A 22316-nucleotide genomic window follows, 5' to 3' on the forward strand; every position below is an offset into this window, starting at 1 on the left:
TGGGCTCCAGATTGGACATAGTACTCCAGATGCAGCCTCACCAGCTGAATAGAGGGGAATAATCACTTTCTTTGACCTACTGGCAACAATCCTACCCATGCAGCCCAGTATGCTGTTAGCCTTCTTGGCAACAAGGCCACACTGCTGGCTCATATTCAGCTTATTGGCCACTGTAACCCCCAAGTCCTTTTCCGTAGAGCTGCTGAGCAGCCAGTCAGCCCCAAGCCTGTATCAGTGCATAGGATTGCTCCGTCCTACATGCAAGACTTTGCAATTGTCCCTGAACCTCATAAGACTTTGTTTGGGCCAATCCTCCAATTTATCTAGGTCACTCTGAGTCTTAGCCTGACCCTCCACTGTATCTACTACTCCCCCTAGCTTGGTGTCATCTGCAAACTTGCTGAGGGTGCACTCTATGCCATCTTCCAGGTTGTTGATGAAGATATTAAACAAAACTAGTCCTAGGACTGATCCCTGGGGCATTCCACTTGATACCAGCTGCCAAGTAGACATCGAGCCATTAATTACTACCCTCTGACCCTGATGCTACTGCTAGTTTTCTATTCACCTTACTGTTTATTCATCCAGCAATACTTCCTTAGCTTGCCTGCAAGAATGTAGGAGACTGTATCAAAAGGCTTACTAGAAACAAAATATACCACTTCCACAGAGCCAGTCATCCCCCTCAGACTGGCTTCCCAAGGGATCCTGCACATGAGTTCCCTGAGCAAGTCAAAGTCTGCTTTTCTGAAGTCCTTACTCTGCTGCTCTCCATCCTTCCTCTCCTCAGGATCCTGAACTCAAATCATCTCATGGTCACTGCTTCCCAATTTGCCATCTACTACTATATTCACCACCAATTCTTCCCTGCTTGTGAGCAAGTCAAGAGGAGTATGCGCCCTAGTTGGCTGCTCCAGCACTTGCACCAGGAAGCTGTCTCCAACACTCTCCAAAACCATCCTGGATTGCCTGTGCATTGCTGTATTGCCCTCTCAGCAGATGTCAGGGTGACTGAAGTCCCCACGCAAACCAGGACCTGTGATCAGGAAACTTCCGTTATCTGTTTGAAGAAAGCCTCATCCATCACTTCTTACTGGTTTGGTGGTCTATAGCAGACATGACATCACCCTTGTTTGTCTCTCCTCTGACCCTAACTCAGAGACTTTCAAGAGGCCCATCTCCAGTTTCATACTGGAGCTTTGAGCAATCATATGGCTCTTTTACATGAAGTGCAACTCCTCCTCCTCTTCTGTCTTGCCTAGCCTTCCTGAACAATTTGCACCCATCTATGACAGAGCTCCAGTCATGCAAACTATCCCACCAAGTCTGTGTTATTCCAATAATGGCATATTTCTGTGACTGTGAAAAGACTTCCAATTATGTGTGCTTGTTTTTCAGGCTTTGTTCATTTGCCTACAGGCACCTAAGGTAATTAGCCTATTGCCCTGGTTGGTCAAAAAGAATGAGAACATTCTCTCATCTACCCTGTTGCCCTATCCTGCTTGCTTTTCCTCCACATCACCTACTTCCCCACTTACCACAGGTCTTGTGTCTCCACCCCCTTGCTTGACCTAGTTTAAAGCTTTCCTCACTAAGTCAGTGAGCCTATCTGTGAAGAAGTTCTTCCTTCTCTTCATCATGTGGATCCCATTTTTTCTCAGCAACCCATCTTGGAACATAGTTTCATAGTTTCTAGGGTCAGAAGGGACCTGAGTAGATCATCTAGTCCGCCCCCCCCGCCATGGCAGGAAACAATACTGGGGTCAAACAACCCCAGCAAGACATTAATCTAACCTCCTCTTAAACACCCCCAGGGTAGGAGCCAGGACCACCTCTCTTGGAAGTTGGTTCCAGATTCTAGCCGCCCTTACAGTGAAGTAGCGCTTCCTGATATCTAGCCTAAACCTGCCCTCTGCCAGCTTGTGACTGTTATTCCTGGTCACTCCTGGCAGTGCACAGGGGAACAGTGGCTCCCCCAATGCCCGCTGATCCCCCTCTGACTAGTTTATAACAGGCCACTAGATCCCCCCTCAGCCTTCTCTTGTGGAGGCTGAACAGGTTCAGGTCCCGTAGCCTCTCCATTATCCTATGGTCAAAGAAGCTTAAGTCCTGCTGTCGACACAACTTGCACAGCCAGGCACTAAACTACAGGATGCACCTGCTCCTGTCCTGGCCCTTCCCTCAACTGGAAGGATCAAAGAGAACACCACTTAACACCATTCCCTTCACCCTGCACCCAAAGCTGTGTAGTCATTTGTGACCTGCTCAGGGTCACCCCTGGCAGTATCATTGGTGCCCACATGGATGAGCAGTAGTAGTAGTAGTTAGAGAGCTGGATGAGTTTTGGTAATCTCTCCATGACCTCGTGGATCTGGGCTCTGGGCAAGCAGCAGACTTCCCAAGAGAACAGGTCAGGTCAGCAGATGGATTCCTCTGTCTCTCAAGAAGGGAGTTTTCAACTACCGCCAGCTGTTGCTTCTTCTTTGTGGCAGTGATATGGATCTTTTCCACCTTGGGGAGGCCTTGGGATGCTATTGGACTAGCTGAACATCAGCTAGTAAAAGAAGGGGATCACAGAAGAGGAGCCAGGAGGACTATGCAGGAAACTGATGCGGTAGGGTGAAGTAACCAGACTTCTCTTCCTCCTTTGTGCTCCTAAATAGGTTTAATGGGTCCCATTTGGTTTGGTTTAAGGAATGGTAGAGGAACAAGTCAGTTTGTATATTATGAAAGTGCTCTAGCTCTACAATGAATTTGTTCTTTACGTTTAAAGACACGTGCCATATTTGCTTCTTCTAATTTAAAACACAATACAATTTTTTTAATGATAGCTAGGTTTACCCAGGTACATTAAACTGTTTTTCAAATGTTCATATTTTTTTACAAAGCATGATTGTCCTTTTTAGTCACTGCTTTCTAAAATGCCTCCAAGAAAGGCTTTATGGTCTATTTGGAATACACATCCCTTATGCATACTCCCTGTCAGTAGTCTATTTAGCACACAGGTTATTAATTTACCTCAGTTTCCTCCATGTTTTAGAGCAACTAAGCATATGGGAGATGACTCATCACTGCAGTTACACAGGCTGTCCATGTCCATGACAATCAACAGGAATCTTTCCACTGACATCAATGGAAATGTAAAAAGATACAGTGAATGAAGACAATGGATCCGACAGTGGATCAGCGGCACCTTGGAAAATTGGTTATGTCAATGGAAAGTGAATGTACGTGTAAGTAAGCTACCATTCTGACTTAACAGGAATTAGCACCATCCCTACATGTAATGGAATAAGAATTTCACTAGGTAAAGGACAACAATCGCGGAAAAGAATCAATTAGCCTGAATATTTTTGAAGCTGCCTTGAGAAGCCACAGCATTCACAGGACTGTTTTTTGGTTGAGTGTCATAATTTGAATATCTTTAGTGGATTTTTGTTGTTCTGAAAAGACACAATTTGCCTTTTTAAAAGGTACTTAGTGGGTGTGTGTATACCTGCAATTAATGCAATAAATAAACTCCAGCACATATTGCATCAGAGTTTATTGCTCCCAGGCACCATGTTTATATGTGCACCTGGGGCAGCAGCCTACTGAGTCAGGTTGGAGCAGCCCCAGGGGGTCAGCCTATCAGCCTGTGGCTCAACATGCTGCGGCTCCAGTGCAGGGCTAACTGGCAGGCAGCCCCCACACTGAAACACCCTCATGCCTCAACCAGCCCTGTCATCATCAACACATGCTTCGTGGCACACTAAATAACACTGGCATAGGATAGTACTTGTGTTGGCAACTACTAACCTATAGTGGTGTTTATTAGTTTATGATAGTCTAATAGAGTCATATGTGTAAATAATAAGACTTATTGCACCCAGTGTTATTTTCTATGCAAGGAAGAAAATCTCCTCTGGTTTATGCGCTGTATTTAATTTTGTTACTTAACAGTGTAATGGAAAGATCTTACTAGCAAGTCAGACAAGGATTCATAATCCTCTATTTTGCAAGCTTATTTTCTCTTTCAACCAGAAGATAACCAGATTTGGAGTCCAACTTTTCCTCATTTGCTCAAAAGTTATGACCCATTTTATGTACATTTCTGTAAACCACCGAAGATCATTTTCGTGAAATAATTAAAGCATGATTTTTCACAATTTCATGTTAGCCAATGAAAATAATCATGCATTCACAGAGTACAGTTAAGTTCCTTGAACTTATCTCACTGACAGTTTAAAAAACAGAATTATGTGCGACTATTTGCTTTCTTTTCTCACTGGCATTTAAAACCTTAAAGCACAAAAACACTGCCAATTATTTTTTCTTGCCCATTAATATTTCTCTATTTGTACTAAATGATGTAGACATATCTATGTACACTTCACTAAAACCCCTTCCCTCTGTACATTTGACTTTCTCTGTCATTTAATAATTATGTTGAACACAATTCAATAATTTTATGCTGTGTTATTTCTGAAAATCTTTCAAATCCCTTTCATGCTCTATTACAATCGTGTCCACATATTTGTTGTACAACTTACCCTACTTTACATTTTTTACCTGTTTGCCTGGTAGCATTTCTGAGCAAATGCAATTAAAATCATACCTTCATTGGAAAACAGGGATTTTGGTTTTCACATGTCAGTTGGCAATCCACTCCTCTTAGGAAGGCAGCTCTGCTTGTGCTCTGAGGTGTAAATGCAATATCATGATCTATGTACTGTCCCCACAGCATAAGAATATCAGAATATAGGTTGTCATCAGTAACAGCCTCATTAGATACATGAATAATTTTTCTTGTCACTTCACGGACCTAAAATAAAAGAACTAATTTACCTGGAATGCCAAATAATATTTACCTCTCACAAAATGATAAAACACCAAACCCCCCCCACCAAACCCCTTCACAAAATGACTACAAACCTCACAAAACCCCCAAATCGGAAAAAGTGATAAAAGCTATAACCAAATAATCAACCCAGCTCTGATAACCTACTTTTCATAGTCTTTTGTAATGGAGACTTTTAGAATGTCTAAATGCTTGCATTCTCCTTACACTTTTTTCTAGTCTTGTAGCAGTGGTACAATGGTAGGAGAGCAGTATGAAACTGGCACTGTCTTCCAGGAGTGTGCGAAGCTTTGGTCCCTGATTTGATTCAAAGAAGATTTGGCCCAATTCAGTGGCTGAATCATTGAATCTGAATCAAATTGGGAGACTCATTAAAAGCTCCAAATTTATTTGAATTATCCGAATCAATTCAGAAAAGATTCAGCATTTCGGAAAGCAGTCTTGGGGGGAAACAGAAACTGAGAAGTGGGGAAGGGGGAAGAAACTGCTCTGATATTGACATCTGCAGCTAGCCGGTAAGTGTGATCTTTCCCTGAGTTCCCTTCCAATCATAGTGCTCTAGGGGAGGTATGTAGAAACAGCACATAAGGATCTCTGTGACTCTGTGTATGTTCTGCTATTAAAGAGGGATACATAAAATGTTAAAAGAACAAAACTGCATACATTTGTAACTGAGGAAAGCCAGCAAGGAGGGATTTTTTTTAGGTGGTACTAATTTTAGCATGTCACATGGTATGTTGAAAAGAAAGCATTGTTTTAGCTTAATATAAGGCGTAGGGGAGCTTGCTGATGTAATTTGTCAAAAATATGAGCAGATTTTATGCAATAGGATAAGCCTTATTTTGGTGTGCTTTGCTTCATTAACACACATTCTAAAGACCTTTCTGGAGACCTTTGCCAGGGATAACATCTAGTGTACTATTTCTCATTCATGTGTCAGTTTTTCACTTGTAAGCACCGTCTTGTACTGTTTAGAGATGCACCACTTGATCTGTAACAGCAGTTGCAAGCATCCTTAATACTAAATATTGTGTCATCCCATCATTATTACCAGTAAGCATTTGAAAATGAAAGGGAAAAAGCCAGAAGAATATAAAGTGACAAGATACTGTGAGAACAACAGTAGACAATGTTTTCCCAATTCAAGTTGTAAGGGGTAAATTTGGCAATTTGAGGGAGCCTGAACCAGAAACGCCAAATACAACTCACTTATATTTTGGTATGACCGTCCATCTTCCATCAGCAGCAGCAGCAATCCCTTACAGTTGAGGATGAGAGTTTTCCACAACTGACTCATCTGTGTGTTCATAGATGCCTGACAAGGCCAATCTGGGATCTACAGAGGCACATGTTTCCTTGTGGGGTGGGTGACCCCAGATTCCTGATTTGGTCTGCAACACACTGTTTCTACCACTCCTGCTTTTCTTTCTCCTGTTGTCATCATGAGCTTTCAATGTACCGAGATCCTTGCAGCAGACTCTTCCTCCATTTGGGAGGTCCTGGGCAATAGTTTCCCATTATATTGATGTTGCATTTTATTTTTTAAGAATAAAACTTACTTTGGGAGCCTGCAGTCAGACGTCCAGATGACATGGTCGGCCCAAAGAAGTTGATTTTTGATGATCATTGCCTGGATGCTTGTGGTGTTTAAGAGGATGCTAACATTGGTGTGTCTGTCTTCCCACTGGATTCAATGGATCTTCTGCATGTAGAGTTGGTGGTACTTCTCCAGTGACTTAATATGTCTCATGTATGTTGTCCATGTCTCAGCTCTGTACAGTAAGGTAGAGATCACAAATGATTGACAAACCATGAGCTTGGTTTCAAATTGATGTCATGATCTTTGAATACCCATATCCTCAGGCATCCAAAGGCTGAACTTACACATTTGAGGTGATGGTGGATTTCTTCATCAATGTCAGCCTTCTGCCAAAGATGGTTTCTGAGGTACAAGAAATACTCAATGTTCTACAGAGTTTCACACTAAGACTGGATTGCAGGAGCTGGGGACTGTTCATTAAAAGCTTGTTAATGGATTACCTTAGTCTTCTGAATGTTAAGTGTCAGTCTCATTTTCTTGTATACCTTGGTAAAGACATCAACTATTGCCTGAAGGTCTGCTTTTGAGTGAGCACATACTACAGCATCATCAGCATACTGAAGTTCAATGATTGGGGTTAGGGTAGTCTTGGTTTTGGGTCAGAATTGGCTGAGATTCAATAGCTTACCATCCAATTAGTAGTTTAGCTCTACATCGACTGGAAGGTTGTTGGTATTCAGATGTAATGTCACAGTAAGGAATACCAAGAAGAGTGTTGGAGTGATGATGAACCCTTTCTTAGCTCCTATTTTAACCTCAAAAGGATTTGTGATAGATCCATTACGGGAACTACAGGCAACCCCTGCTTAAAGCTGTTTCACTTAGTAGTACTTTGCTATAATGCTCATTTTAAATTGATACCCAATTTCACTTCGCGCTCAGCGAGTTTTGTTATAATGCTCATGGTCACTATCTTGGGTCATTAAAAATACTTGTGGTCACCACTTTGGGTTGTCAAATGCTTTCAGTTCCACTTACTCATTTTGCTTAATGCTCATTTTTTCAGGAACCAATTAAGGGTGATAAGCGGGGGTTGCCTGTACTGCTCACATACCATCATGAAGTGAAGAATGTTAGTGGGCATTCATACTTCATAAGGATCTTAGGATCACAGAATCATAGAAAATTAGTGAGATTTCTTTTGGTCCAGCCTTCCAAGTTGTCTCGGTTATTCTGACTCCTAGTCCTACCCTTCAGTGTATCTACTACTCCCCCCACCTTGGTGTCATCTGAAATCCTTCACAGTACTTCTCAGTTGACAGGGCCAAGGCTTTCATGAGGTCAAAGATCATGTAAAGAAGTTTATGTTTTCCCTAGCTTTTTTTCCTGTAGCCAGTGAGCAGTGAAGATTATGGTGGTTGTGCCTCTTGATGCCCTAAACCCACCTTGAGATCATGGGAGGAGCTCTTCATTAGGTGGAAGAATACGGTTCAGGAGAATTCTTGCAATGATCTTTACATGATGGACAGCAAGGCCATCCCTTTGTTATTTTCACAATTAGACTTGCCTCCTTTCTTGAAGATTGTCACAAGCATGGCATCCCTGAGGTCATCTGGGATTTTGTTATTATTCCAGATCCTTAAAATGAGGGTGTGGAGTTGTGCTATAAGCTCCTTACCCCCCTACTTGAACATTTCAGCAGAGATTCCATCTGCTCCAAGTGCCTTCTCATCTTTTATCTGCTTGATAGCTTTTCTCACGTCATGAAGGGCTGGAGGGTTTACAGGATCATCTCTGACTGGGCATTGAAGGATGGAACTGAGAACACGCCCATCAACAGCTGAGTCTCAATTAATAAGGTCTTAAAAATGCTCCTTTCAGTGGGCCTTGATGACTCCCTTTTCCTTAATCAGGTCTCCTCCATCCTTAGGTCTCAAGTAGTTGCCCCATGAGTCTCAGACAGTAGATGGCTTTGGTGACACTAAAGAAACTGTACATATCTTCGATGTCAGTGACATGTTGAAGCTCCTCTGCTTTGTCTTCCCACCATCTATTATTCATACTGCAGGTCCTCCTTTAGACCTCTGCCTTGGCTTTTTGGTGATTCAGTTCTTTTCACTTGGAGTTCGTGTCATTCTGCCAAGCACAAAAGGCCTTGGGCTTACAGTATATCAACTTTTGGATCTCCCAGTCATTCTTATCAAACCAGTCTTTGTGTTTCCTGGTAGAGAATCCAAGTGTCTGTTCAGAGACACCAATGATGGTGAACTTGAAGGCACCCCAAGTGCTGCCAACATTCTCCCATTGTTGTTTATTGGAATTCACCAGTTTTGAGGCACAGGTTGAAGAGGTCGCACTTGATTGGGTCACTGAGAGCTTCAATGTTGATCTTCCATTGGCGCTAAATCTGCTGCAGCTGTAATTTGGGAGCCAGTCTAAATGACATAACTGAGTGGATGAGGCAGTGATTGGTCCAGAAATTGTCAGCTCCTAGCATAAGTTGAATGATGCAGACATCTCTGCGATCCCAGGCACAAACAATGAGGTAGCCAATCTAGTGCCAGTGCTTAGATTGTGGTTGTTGTCATGATGCCTTGTGCCTGTTTTTCTGGTGGAACAGGATGCTGGTGATGGTGAGTCCACATTCTGCTCATTTGATCAAGAGGGGGATGCCATTGGAGTTAAGTTGTACCATTCCTTCCTTGCTAGTGGTTCCATTCCAAAGGTTCGAGTCTTTTCTGACTCTGGCATTGAAATCTCCAAGCAGAGTAAGCCTGTCTCCCTCTGAACTGTCAGAAAGAAGTTGGTCAAGGTTGGCATAGAATTCCTCCTTGCTATTGTCTCCCTGCCAGTTTGGGATGGAGAGCCATTAGGCACTCATTAATTTCAACAGGGAACTTATTGAGTAGGTTTATGAGTTCATTCTTAATGGCAAATCCAACTCATTGAAGTTGGTGTTCTCCTTACTCTTTACCTTCCAGAAGGTATAGTTGCCTCTTTGTTCTTTGAGCTGCCCATCTCCCACTTGTTGGGTCTCACTCAGTGTAGTAATGTCAATGTTGTGTCACCTGAATTCTAAAGCCATGGTTTCAGTGTGGTGCTCTGGGCATTCACTGTTAGGATTGTCCATGAGGGTCCTGATGTTCCAGGTCCCAAAACTGATTGTGTTTTCACTGATTTCACCTACGGTAAAGGTCAACCCACTGGACACAGTTATCCAGTTAGGAAAAAAAGTAGGCAGGCTGAGTTTAGGACACCTTGTCTAGCTCCCTCCCCATGTGGGATAAGTAGAGTGGATCCTAAAGAGGGATGCTCAGTCACAGTTACAGCTGCCAAATTGCACTCCTGCCTCATTCAAGTGATAGATGACTTTGTAACTGCTGCCTTTATACCAGTTCAAACTAGGAGCTTCCAAACCTCTCAATTCTGATCCTGTTGTCACTAGCTGGACACCGAAGGGCTTGAAAAATATGCTAAAGCCATTTGAATGGAGGAAGCCTATGGGTAATTTCACCTCATCACTGAAAATATAAACCTAATCCACTTGCTGTCACTGGCTGTACTAATGTTGGGCTAATGGCACACCTCTGTGTGCAAGCTCAAGCTCTGTCATGAAAGAACTTGAGAAGCACTGTCGGGAGGTACAGTAGTCTGTATTGAACTATTCAGAACTGAACCTGAGCTATATACTTGGCTTGATTGCTGGGCCTTGTTGTGCCATTTTAAAAAAAATCAGCAGTTGTCTCAGGGTCAGGAGGGAAGCCATACTGATACCTTGATCACCTTGGATCAAATCAAAATGGTTCTTGTGGGTACTTCCACTAAGGTATTATGATACTTAAAATGTTGAAGTGTTGAATGAATTGCTGTAATGCACATATATTAGTTTTCATTCCCTGGACTTTGTCTTCCTTCTGAACTGTGAAATCCTGCCTAAAATTCAGGTACTAATTAAGTACCTAATAATGACCCAGATCCTTAGTCAGTCTCAAACAACTCATTCCTCTGCACAGATTGAAAGAAAAGTAAAGGCTTCAGTGTTTAAATCACTGAAAAAATAAGTAAAACAAACCACTTAAAAAATTAACATAGATTTTGTGGCTGGATTTCACTGATATAAAATAAACTCTAGAGTACTAGGCACAAATGAAGCCAAGAGCTGTTTCAAATTATTTGCTAATTAGTCTCCTAACCGGTGGTAGCTCAAATCCATTGTACAACATGCTGGGATTCCATCCTTTCGGCTGACTGATTCCATCTTCATAAATTGGAGGGAGCCATCTAGCAAGAGCTGTGTTTGATGCTCCCCATCTAGGGTGTTCCCTGAGGAAAAAAAAAAGAGAAAAGATTAGAAAATATTTTTCAAGTTTAAAATATTTACTTATGTGAGTGCATTTCCCAGTAAGGGATTATTTAGTTGATGAATGACTGAAATGTCCCTGGATACAAGACTTGATGTACACCAAAGTGAACTTGGCCCAAAATAATGACTCAGTAGTTTTTAATTACTGAAGTAAATACAAGTATTTTTAAGACTGGAACTAACATTTTTAATTAAGATTGCAACCTTTTGAAATCTACGGGGGCACTGTTTGTTTAAAGCCTTTACATCTGTATCATCATTCATGAATGGGGTACATGCACATGCTCCATCCCCCAAATGCAGAGGCTGGACCCAGAAGGTAACAGCCCCTGTGGAGCACCCCTGAGGCTCCACCAGGTTGTACTGCTTGGCTACATGGTAAAACCCCCTGAACCACAACCAACAGCCAGCTGGGGCTGCCACATGCAGCATGGACCTCAGGAGTGGCCACAGAGGCAGGGCACAAGGCTGCTGGCAGTGGTGCGGGAGGCACCATGTAGCCACACAGCACAAGCCAGTGGAGCCCAGGAGATGCTGCACAGGGACCACTTCTAGCTGGGCCCAGACTCTGCACATAGGGGACAGAGCCTTTCCACAGGCCTCTGCGCTGTCCCACCTCACCCCATTCTGCCATCCTGGCTTGCCCCATGCAGGTGCCCAAGCCCTGGCCTTGGCTCCCTCCCCTGGCTTGCCCTACCATGCCCTGCCTGATCCCTCCCCCAGGCAGGAGGAGTGATGCTCAGCTGAGCTTCTCCCTCCACCTCCAGCCTGCTCAGGAGAAGCTGGGCTGGACATATACAAGTGGGGTGGCGCCAATCTGGACTTCAATTTCCACCAAACAGCTGGGATGCTGATGCAGCTTACAAAATCTGTTACTGCCCCAGCCAAACTGGGACATATGGTCACCCTATTCATAGACAGTAAGTGCACCTTCCAGGTGGTACACATACATTTATAGGTCCAGGGGAACACCAAACAGGGAACAATTATTTTATTAATACTTCATTGAACTTGAGCACACCGAAATGGCTCAATTTGCAAGGCTATATGGGACAGTAATACACTTAATTAACTTCAATAATTCACACTTGAAGGTTGAAGTGTGCCTTAATAAAGCATTCGAATTAGTTACAGTTGATTTGTCCATATTGGAATTGCATAAAATATTGCACATAATGTAGCACTATTTCACTCAATTAAAATAATAAAATGTTAATTTAACTGCTTAACCAGTGATTATTCTCCTAATTGCTTAGCTGCTCACTAGAATATTACTGTAGTAAAAATCCTTTGTGTTATCTTAAACAGTGTATCAAGTCTGTTTAACAAATACTGTACACTTGGTTCTGATTGAAAATGCTTGCTCTGCAGGTTTCATTCAGGTGCCCTACTTGTCCTTATTTTTAGTGGTATCCACTATTTCAAAACTGAAACCTTGAGTCTATATTATGAAATAATTGATGGTCAAACAGTAGAGATTCAGAAATAAATCTCAATTATATTGTCCATGTAGAATTCTCACCCAAATCAGTGGAGTTTTGCATTAATTCTGGCAGCTGAAATAACAGGGTTGCTTTTATACACAACTCTACAGTGTAATCACATATAAATACAAGATTCTCTGATGTATGCACTGGATATTTTTTACTTTTGTAACATTTTTAAAGATTTTTGGGGGGCCTTGGAAGGAACCCAAAATTCTTAAATGGAGGTTAATGCCCAGATTTTTGTTTTTCAAATTTTTTTTTAACGTGCCAGCCTAGTTTTGGTATCAGTATTTTCAGGAGAGAATATTTGAATGAATGTGGCATGACTATATAAAAATTACTGGAGGATTCCTCTATGCATTATAATTTTCTGAGATAACAGGGACATACATAGCAAAACATAGAAAGAGATACAAAGAAAGCTGTGAGAAATAGCTGCAAGTTTATTTTTTGTTAATGGAGCTGACTGACAGCATAAAAGGCACATGAGAAAATGGCAATGAGGATGCAAGAGCAAGAATAATATAATACAGACATTGACAGGACCCAGCCTATGGTCATCTGGCTTGCTTTAAGCCACATAGCAGAAGTCAAACTTCAGATAGGGTTGAACTGGTTAATAAGACTACACTTGATTATACCAATTAATGATCTGCTTCATGAAGTGTAAACTGAAAAGCTACCTTTCCCTGCCCCTACATAATTAATTAGTTTATCTTCAGATCTCTTTCATTTTCCTACATAATTAAAAGTATTCCTGTATATACAACATTTTGGTGGCTCCCAAGATAAAACAAAGGAGTTGTTTGGACAGGTCTTTCCTTTCATTCCTTTCCATTACAAAACATATCCTTTCCATTTAAAATCCTCTCCAACCCCATCCAGTTAAAATACTTTTACCACACAAACCTACATAGTATTATATTATATTTTAGCTTTGTTTTAGGGCCTTCACTCAAAGGAAAATTTAATATTAATGTTCCAGATTATATATTCCATAATCCAAGAGTACTGTTCGCAAAATGCATAAATATTGCAAATACATTAATTGAAGAGATAGCTACAAGCAAAACATTTTGATTATTTAAAGTTTGTCATAACTTGATTCCTCTTCCAGATGATATCAGCATAGAATAGCTGCTTAACTTTAACATATAACATAATATTCTTGTTACTGACTGATAAAAATTGCATTCTACTAATAGGGAGTTAAGATGATTAGATCTGAAGCATTTTGAATGGAAAAAATAGAATTAATAAACAATATATATAGTGATAATACAGATACATGATTTGAAATCTTTGAAGGTTCTTAATGTTGTAATTTAATGAGCCAGCTACTCAGTTGCTACCTATCAATATATGTAGGTTAGTTGAGCCATATTAACTTACACTAGTTGATGGCCCAGCCAAATTATTTACAAGGCTGTACAACATATTGTAAATGTTGTAGGCAGTTAGTATAAACTGTCTACCAGAATGGTTGTTTTTTACAATGATTATACAGTGCAAATGTCTGTAAAAAGTAAAAGACAGGAAAATGTGTCACAAACTAGAAAGACCTAACCACAACATGAATCTCTAATTCAGACGCTAAATAATTCTATAGGTATATGGAAGCTTTTAGTGGGCACACCTATGTGTGCGTTAATGTGCTTTTACTAATGCACACTAAATTTAGTACCTCCAATATGAGGGTACGTCCACACATGCATTAATGTGTTTTTCCTAATGTGCATTAAATTTAGTACCTGCAGGGTATGTCCATACACACAAGTAAGTGTGACTAAATTTACTGTGCATTAGGATAATGTGCATTAAGTTATTTTTGGCTGGTGTCTACATGTGCAAGAACTTGGCACTACCATTAGTATCAAGTCCCTCTAGCCCTGCCATGTGCCCCTGTGGCCTCTGCCAGCAATGGTCAGTGCCCCACTGCTCCAATCCTGCAAGCAATGACCAGTGCCCCATACTCCTGCTGGCCATGGTCACCCCACCCAGGTCCCAGGACAGCTGCACACCCACCAGCAGAGGCCAGAACCCCAGCTGCAGGAGACCCTGGTTGACCTCCACTCCCTGCACTCCTAGACCACCTGCCCCACTCCCCACACCCCCCATTCTCCCTGCCCACCCCCAGCACCACTCTCAGAACATGCATGTGGGTGAAACAAAAAACTCTATTACCCTCACAACACCCACCCTCATTTCTTCCCCTTCCCACCTCAATCAACAAAACCCCTCTACCACCACCCCACAAACACCAACAATAAAAAAATTTGCTTACCAGTGGAAAACTATTTGCAATATTTTGTGTCTTCAGGCCCAGAGTGAGGGGCTGTGGGCGAGGGGGGAGGGGCTAGGTAGCAGAAACCCAGGGCAGGTGCCCAGCACCCTAGCCTTTGGACTCAAAGATATATAGCTTATATAAGTGAGATATAGATATATATATAAATGAAACATGCATGAATGGATCGGTCAGAACCACCCACATTTGGATTTCCAATTAAATCTAGTGGGTTTTGTTTATATTCTAGGTAGTCACCGGAATTGTTTTTAATTTTGTGCCACCTGTATATTTCAAACAAACCATGAATGGACCTTGGTGAACTCCCTGGTTTTATTCAATCAATTACTTCTGTTATGAGATCAGTCAGTGTTGCCACATTACAAATCATCTTCAGGAAGGTGATTTAGTCTCTCTGATAAAATCATTGTGTTACAGTCCCTGCTCAAATTGAACTTCAACGTAAGACTTAGAACATGCATGCAACTGGGTGCATCTGCTGAGGTCACTTCCAACCCTAATTTTCTATGATTTTATGCACTTTAATGCTTCTGTCATGAAACTTGAATGCTTTGGCTTGATAACTTGCATTAGCACTTTGGAAAATCTCTGTAACTCTTATCATTGGTAGTAAGCCACCAAAGTTTGCTTACTGCTGTTAGAAAACATGATGTGACGCCATGACATGATGTTATTCAGTGCTCATGTAGACCAAGTTGCATGAGGAGCAACATTAATAAATTTTTATCATTTCTGAGCCAGGGAATGGGAAACCTCACATCAGCATGTGAATCATGAGAGCTGCAATATAATCACAGACATAATTTTTCTAATGGCCTCATCAATAAAGAAACAAGTCTTGTTAGTAAACTTTTTAGGGAGGAAGAAGCTATAAATAAAAAACTTTGACAAGAAGAAAAGTCAATTTTGAAGTCCTACTGTAGCATACCCAGAAATTAGCAAATAAGAATTCTCAGATATATCTCATATACGAGTTTAGGCTCTGGAAACCCTCACAGCTAGCGGTAATATGTCATTTATGCTTTCATAGAACTATTACAATTATAATATAACCCTGCTTAGCTTAACCCCAATTAATCAAGCCTCCTGAGTTACCAGTGTTCGGTCATATCCAGACATACTGCACCTCATGGTCTTTTAAAGCTGATGATTCTAGGGAGCCAGGCAGCATTTTCTTTACTGAACTCATGGGACAGAAACCTTTTCAATGTAGATCAGCCATACTGTGCAGACTTATATTTCTATACTATATTTGAAAGACAGTTTATTTAAAAATAACCTTCTACCTCCCCTTTCATCCACACTATCTTTGTGGTGCTATGTGTATAAGTATATTCCAGAAATTTCAGCCAAACAAAGCTGAGACTTACAAACATTTTAACATCACAGTCCACTGCATTCAATAAATTGTACTAAGGCTTTAAAGTACAGGAAGGATCTGAAAAAATTCAAGATACAATTTTCTTTCCCTTTACATGCAGATCTTTTGTAGGTCTTTTACTACCGTTTTCCTAAATATAAGATAAAGTTGGGTAAAACATATTTTTGCATAGAAGACACAACTTTCTCAGTAATGGAAAGAGAAGTGTGTCTTTCAAAAATCTGTTTTTCTTACCTGTTGTTGCAAGCACCAGTAATGAATCGGTATTTATTGGCTAAGCAATTATTTGGACATTTTGGTGGCAGCATGTAAGGTAGGCATCCAGACATATTGGCAATTTTCCTGAGCAGATCAGCTGGTAAAAGATCTGGGGAAAAAAGTGTTAACCCAACAAGTTTACTTTGTTGTCACAGAGTACTGTTATAGCGATTTCAAATATCAACATTGGTCTGACTCTATCAGCATTAGAGCAGCAATATAATTACCATTCTAAGAAGAGAAAAATGGGTAATTTTAGGAAAGACAGTACAGTGACTATTTGTGCAATTTTGTCTAGATACAGCACATTTTAGGTCTGGTCAAATTATTCATTGCCATTATCTAAAAAATATGACCATTTTATCTCCTTACCTATAGCTAGTAATTGATCCTGATATCTGCTAGCATATTAATTATTCATTAGTATTCACCATCTACTTTATACAAACATTTCACAGCCTATAATTTGACAACATTTGTTTACATGAGTTGTGTTACCCTTGATAAATACACATCCCACATCACTAAGGTGAACTGACTTAAACTGAGAACAGAGCTACACTTTCAAATTCTGTTGCTCATTTGTTTTTCTTTTTAAGTCACAGAGATAACATATTTAACAACTTTACTCTTATTGTAGTTCACTGTTTATGTTAATAATTCTAACACAAAAGGAAATAGATCCTGGTGCTGGATCTGATACCTCCCTGAATGGACCTACTCAGTATCCCGCCCTCAGAGCCAGAGGATGATCTTTGGTCTTGGCAGCCAGAATCACATCACACATAGCAACAGAAGCTACTCTACACCAAAATAGCTACAGGTCACCAGCGAATTCCATAATCATCAGTGATCAAACATGAGTCATGATTTTAGCTACTGCTGGCCTAAGTTTCAGCATAAAGCAAGAAGATCCAATCCAGCTTTCATGCAAATTTCAGCTGTTGCAGGGACTTCCTTTCTGGATAATCACCTTCCTTGCATCCCCCTTTCTCATTTTCTCATCCACTTTCAGGATCCAAGAAGAGATTTTGGTCATGGGAGGGAGCCCCTGACATGATTTTCACAGTGAAAAAAAATCGCTGAGTCAATAGAGGTGGCTATGCTCCTTTTCTTCTTTGGTGGTCCATTTGCTTCCTGATGGCTCCTTCTCTCCCTTCCTGCAAGACCTAGCATGGGGTAGAAGGGTGGGATCCTTGGAGCTATTTCCTCCAATGTAGAAACAGCTACCAAGCTTCTATATGTGGGAGAGCAGAGTGAACCATACCCAGAGCACAGATATACTGAGGAACAAAGGGAAGAAGTGGGCGTAGGATTAACTGACTGCTATATTAGAAGTGATAGAGAAGCTGGAAACTCCAGTCCATCAGCCATGAAAGGCTTACAGAACTAGGCATCTTTAGCATGCAGAAAAAAGGAGATTAAGGTTTGTGGGGACATGATAACAGTTTTAACTACCTCATGGGATTCTCTAAAGAGGAAGGAGAACAATTTTCCATGCTGTAGATGGTAGGATACAAAGCAAAGAAGATTTGATTAGACCAGGAAAATCTTTCTTACTTGTCCTGGGAGACAGCAGGAGAAAGGACGCTGAACCAAAAAGGGGGAACCCGGGGGACGAAACTCCCATGAAGAAAATAAAATAAACATAAAAATAAACCAAAGAAACTCCTTATCTGCAGCAGGAACCACCGTGCAGCTGGAGCGAGGAAAGAAACCCACGCGGCTCATCAGCCTCATCTTCATATAGTAGAGGACAGCCAGTGATGTCCTCTGGCAATCACCGGCTGGTGGGAATAAAACAAACCACTGGGAAAGACAGAGGGAGAGAGGGAGCAGACCCAAGGAGGGCACCACCACGGAGTGTCTCGCAAGGGTCCTTCAGGGAGGCAAGAAGACAGCCCATCTGGGCAGACAGAGCCAGAGGAGGCTTCTGGTACCGGCCACAATGGCAGTGGTGAGGAACAGCTTGTCAGAGCGAAGGACAAGCCAGAGGGAGCCCCTACAGCCGGCAGAGGCAGTAATAGTGGAGGGAGCAGAGAGGGGGATGTGCCGATCGACACCCTAACAGGTGGGAACATCAGGGACATTTGGGAGGTGGAGGAAACTTCCCCTTAGAGAGGCTTCAAGCAGGAGGAGCATGAAGTGCTGTGAAGAGACAGGGTGCTGCTCCTGGGTGTGAGGAGCAATCGGGCATAAACAGAGGGGCTACAAGGCACCCGAATAGTGAAGAGAGAGAAAAGAGAGGAAAAAGAGAGAAGAGGAGTGGGACCATATCCTGGGAAGAGCCAGATAAAACAGAAGAAATGACCTGAGCGAGGGGCCATGGGTACCTGGTCTCATGTAGGGGTAATACCCTGGAGAGGTTTAGGGAGTAAGGCACCCAGCACCCTGACATAGGGGCCGCACTGATTTCTCACAACAGAGTAGATTGCTATTCTGTGTTTTCCTTTGTGTTTCCCCATTTGGAGGGGTTGAGAGGTAGGGGTAGGCGACATGGCTGAGGTAGCCGCCACAGACCTCTTATAGGCTTCACCTTTGTGTTTAAAACACTAGCCAGGAATCATACCTTGAATAGAATAGATTTTGAGGCTGAGGATTACCAGCTGCAAGTAACCCTAGGCTGATTAAGTGAATCCACCTCAGGAGCCTGTGCCCTGGACAGGAGGGGGGCTAGCAAGGCTGCTGCAACTCAACGAGAGTGGGAGTGTGGCCAGGAAGACCTGGTGACCCATCAAGGTGGCATAAGGTCAGGGTGGAGGGGAGGTGGAGCCCTTCAGGTGACCGCCAGATAGATCTCATGCCACAGAGGAACCATGAGTAGTCACCCCACCACTGGGGAAAATTCAAAGACATGGCAGGAGAGATTGGGGGAGGCCACTTGGGGAACAAACACCTACTTGATGGTTTACTGGAGACTGCGGGGCTCACACCACTGGCCACTCAGACCAAGGCCGCACGTGACCAGACGTTCAAGGCCCGGTGGTCACATTACTGTTAGAACAATTTAGCAGTTCTAACAACTAGGCAGTTCCACAACTGCCCAGGGAAGCTAGGGAACCTCTTCACCAGATGCTTTTAAGAGTAGGCGGAATAAGTATTCGGAAGTGGTAACTTGAAGTGGCATTCTCCCTGTACAGGGAGTGGGACAAGAGGACCCTAGAGGTCCTTCCAACTCTGTGATTCAATTATTTTATAGAACAGAACATTCTATTATTCTATTTTATACAATCTTTTAAATTTCATAACAATTGCATGTTCCTGTGAGAATTCCTGCAGGGATTGTGAAAATCACCTGGAAAGGTTGGTAACAATCACACAGTCTCAGTCTCTTTCTCATAACCACACACAGATATGGTGGAAAAAGAAAGTTTAAAAAATGAATATAAACATTATTTTTAGGCAATACCATTTTGACTCATAATACTGTGGTTTGACTTTGGCGATAGTGGCATATGCATCCTCAGAATGTGAAGAAGTTTCGAATATTCTCCAGAAATGTGTTGAACCCTTCATTTTGCATAAATGCAAATTATCCCATTCTATACATTATATGTAACTCTTGCAAAGGCTTTGATTGATCTCTTTGAAGTGTATGTGTTTTTATAATTGAAAAGGCATTCAGATATTGGATCTGTAAGTCTGAAATTCTTCATGCTCCTCTGAAGTTATTAAAATATGACATCATCAAATAAAAAAGATGTTATTCCTTCAGGGAAAAACACAAATTAAGGACCTAACAATGTAAATAGTTGAATGTGTGTCATACATTCCAAGAAGGAGAATCAGATGGGATATAACTATAGCATCAGATATTTGTTTGCAAGTTAAATGCTATCTCCTAAGCATTAAAAAGTGGGGATTAAAAAAATTAATATTGTAGTACCAAGAAAGAAAACACACATTATTAGAAGTATGCTGTTGATAATAAATATGGAATCAAAGCATAACTTTTGGATCTAGTTCTGAATTTTGTTTAGGTGACCTTTCAACATTAGATTATCTGGTGCACTATGAAAACCAGTAGAGTAATGAAGGGGGTTGCTGACCAGCCAGGCAGGGCCTGATGCTTGTAGGGGATGGGTGTGCAAAAATAGCAGTAGTTCTGCTGCTATCCTAGCTGCATTTGCCAGCAGCACAGCCACTGTTACTACCCCATCTGTCGCTGCCACCCAAGGCACAGAAAAGACTGGTTACATCTTGCTATGAAACAGAGTAAAACACATAAAAGAATCAAAGCAGATAAAAAGCATAAAAGCATTACGATATTAACTTCTGGAACGAAAATAGGGGATTCAGAAATCTTTCTGAAACAAAAAAGCATATTTACAAAAATGCAGTACCCTCCTCTCTCTGCAAGCCCAGGGGTTCTCCAAAACTACATAAGACCAAAAAATAAGAGATAGTTCCTATTATTTTAAATAATCGGCAAAATAGATGTGATGCTTATGGATATTTGTGTGAGAATATTACACAGGTGACAAACTGACATCACAATGTACACATACAACAGCGGACCCACTACAGTTTCACCAAATACCCAGCTGATGCCTAACAAGTGCTGAGTAAAGTTATTCTATCATCTCTCATTTCTTTCATATAATGGTCTTATATTGCTAACTCATGATGAATATGAGTTGCCACAACACCAAAATTCTTCTCAGCCGTGCTACTGAAAAAACGGTCTATTCATATTCTCTAGTTCATATTCATTTATTTGGCTTTTCTTGCCCATGTAGGACCTAACATTTGTCTTTTTCTGAATTTTCTGCATGTTGTTCATAACCCAAGTCTATATTTATCAATAATTTATTAATTTTAATCATATCCTTCAAAGCATTTGCAACCCCTCTGAGTTTTGTGTCATCTGCAAACATTGCTGTGTGTATGCTAAAGAGTACCCTAGAAATGTAATCTGAATCTCTTTAATCTTTATCTCTTTCTTCGTGATGTAAGAAATAAATGAGTTATTACTGTATTTTCTCACACAAAACCCCACAGTTTCCCCCTCAAATCCAGCTGGGGAAAATTGAAGTGTGCATTATATGCAAGGAAAAGTGAACGGTATGGGTTAAGAAATTTGGTGCATGTTGGGGGGTCTTTGCAGAGTTCATTTCCATGACTCTGGGAGCCATGGCAATTTATCCCCATCCCCCACCCTGCCAAATTTCCTGACCTGTGAGGAGCTCCTCTCCTCAGCTGTGTGCTTGATCAGGCTAGGTTTCTCTGTGACTGGCCCCAGTGCATGGAGTCTGATATGGCACACAGTCCCAGACCTGGTGTGCACGGTCCAACCCCATGCATTGACTCCAGAGCTGCATGCTGATTTGAATCTGGTCAAATCTGTAACACAATGCCAGAGCCAGCACAGTCCCAGACTTGGCACATAGCCCCAGAGCCAGCATACAGGGTAAGACCCAGCATGTGGCTCCAGAGCAGGCAGGTGAGATCAGACCAAGCACATGTCTCTGCAGCTAGTGGGTGGCCCCAGACCTGGCATGTAGTTCCTGGACTTGTCATGTAGCTGTGCTGTCAGAGCACAGGGTCAGATTCAGTATGCAGCCCTGGATCCAGCATGTCAAGCTGGTGCACAGGCCCCATCTAGCACATAGGGTTGGCAGCAGGCTTAGAGGCAGGCTCAGTGCCTTAACTGTTGCCATTCACTCACCTCAATCAAAGTTTTTTTTTTCTTCAGGTTCTCCTTTCAAATCAAAGGTCATATTATATAGGGTGCATGTCATGTGTGAGAAAATATGTTACCTGTATTTTGTAAGATGTTTTAAAGAAATGAACTGCAGGCACTATTACTCTAATAGGTGGATACGAGTTGTACTACAGCCTTCAGTAGAATACAAAAAAGGAAGTCAAAAGAGCTTTAATGTAAAAGGCACAACTGAAGTGACCAACAGTAAGTTCTGCCAATGTCTGTATGTTGTATTTACCAGTTGGATGCACTGAACGTTTGTGCTTCTGGCATACTTTTTCTTTCAACAGCTGTATTGAAGTTTCCATCCTTTCAGCTGCTTGGGAAATCTCTCTGCTCTCCAGTTCAGGAGATTTTGAAAAAGCCAGCAGTAGATCAGAAGTCATTGTTCCCCTTCGTTGGAGATTTCTGTAACAGATAAAAATATGTTCTTTAAAA

The 22316-nt window shown here is 41.7% G+C and overlaps 1 protein-coding gene across 1 annotated transcript in view; it reads right to left on the reverse strand.

Annotated features, from left to right (window-relative positions):
* The window catches only part of TPO (thyroid peroxidase), a 75952-nt gene that overhangs the window by 46243 nt on the left and 7393 nt on the right, over positions 1–22316 (reverse strand). Inside the window, exons 2-5 of the mRNA XM_090031890.1 lie at positions 22145–22286; positions 16151–16293; positions 10574–10703; positions 4598–4804 (exon numbers count right to left, since the gene is read on the reverse strand). Coding sequence (XP_089888016.1) covers positions 4598–4804; positions 10574–10703; positions 16151–16293; positions 22145–22286 — 622 coding nt within the window. The remainder of the gene's footprint in view (positions 1–4597; positions 4805–10573; positions 10704–16150; positions 16294–22144; positions 22287–22316) is intronic.

This window comes from Crocodylus siamensis, chromosome 1 (assembly GCF_052110815.1).
Source record: "Crocodylus siamensis isolate JL-2025a chromosome 1, ASM5211081v1, whole genome shotgun sequence".
Taxonomy (NCBI): domain Eukaryota; kingdom Metazoa; phylum Chordata; order Crocodylia; family Crocodylidae; genus Crocodylus; species Crocodylus siamensis.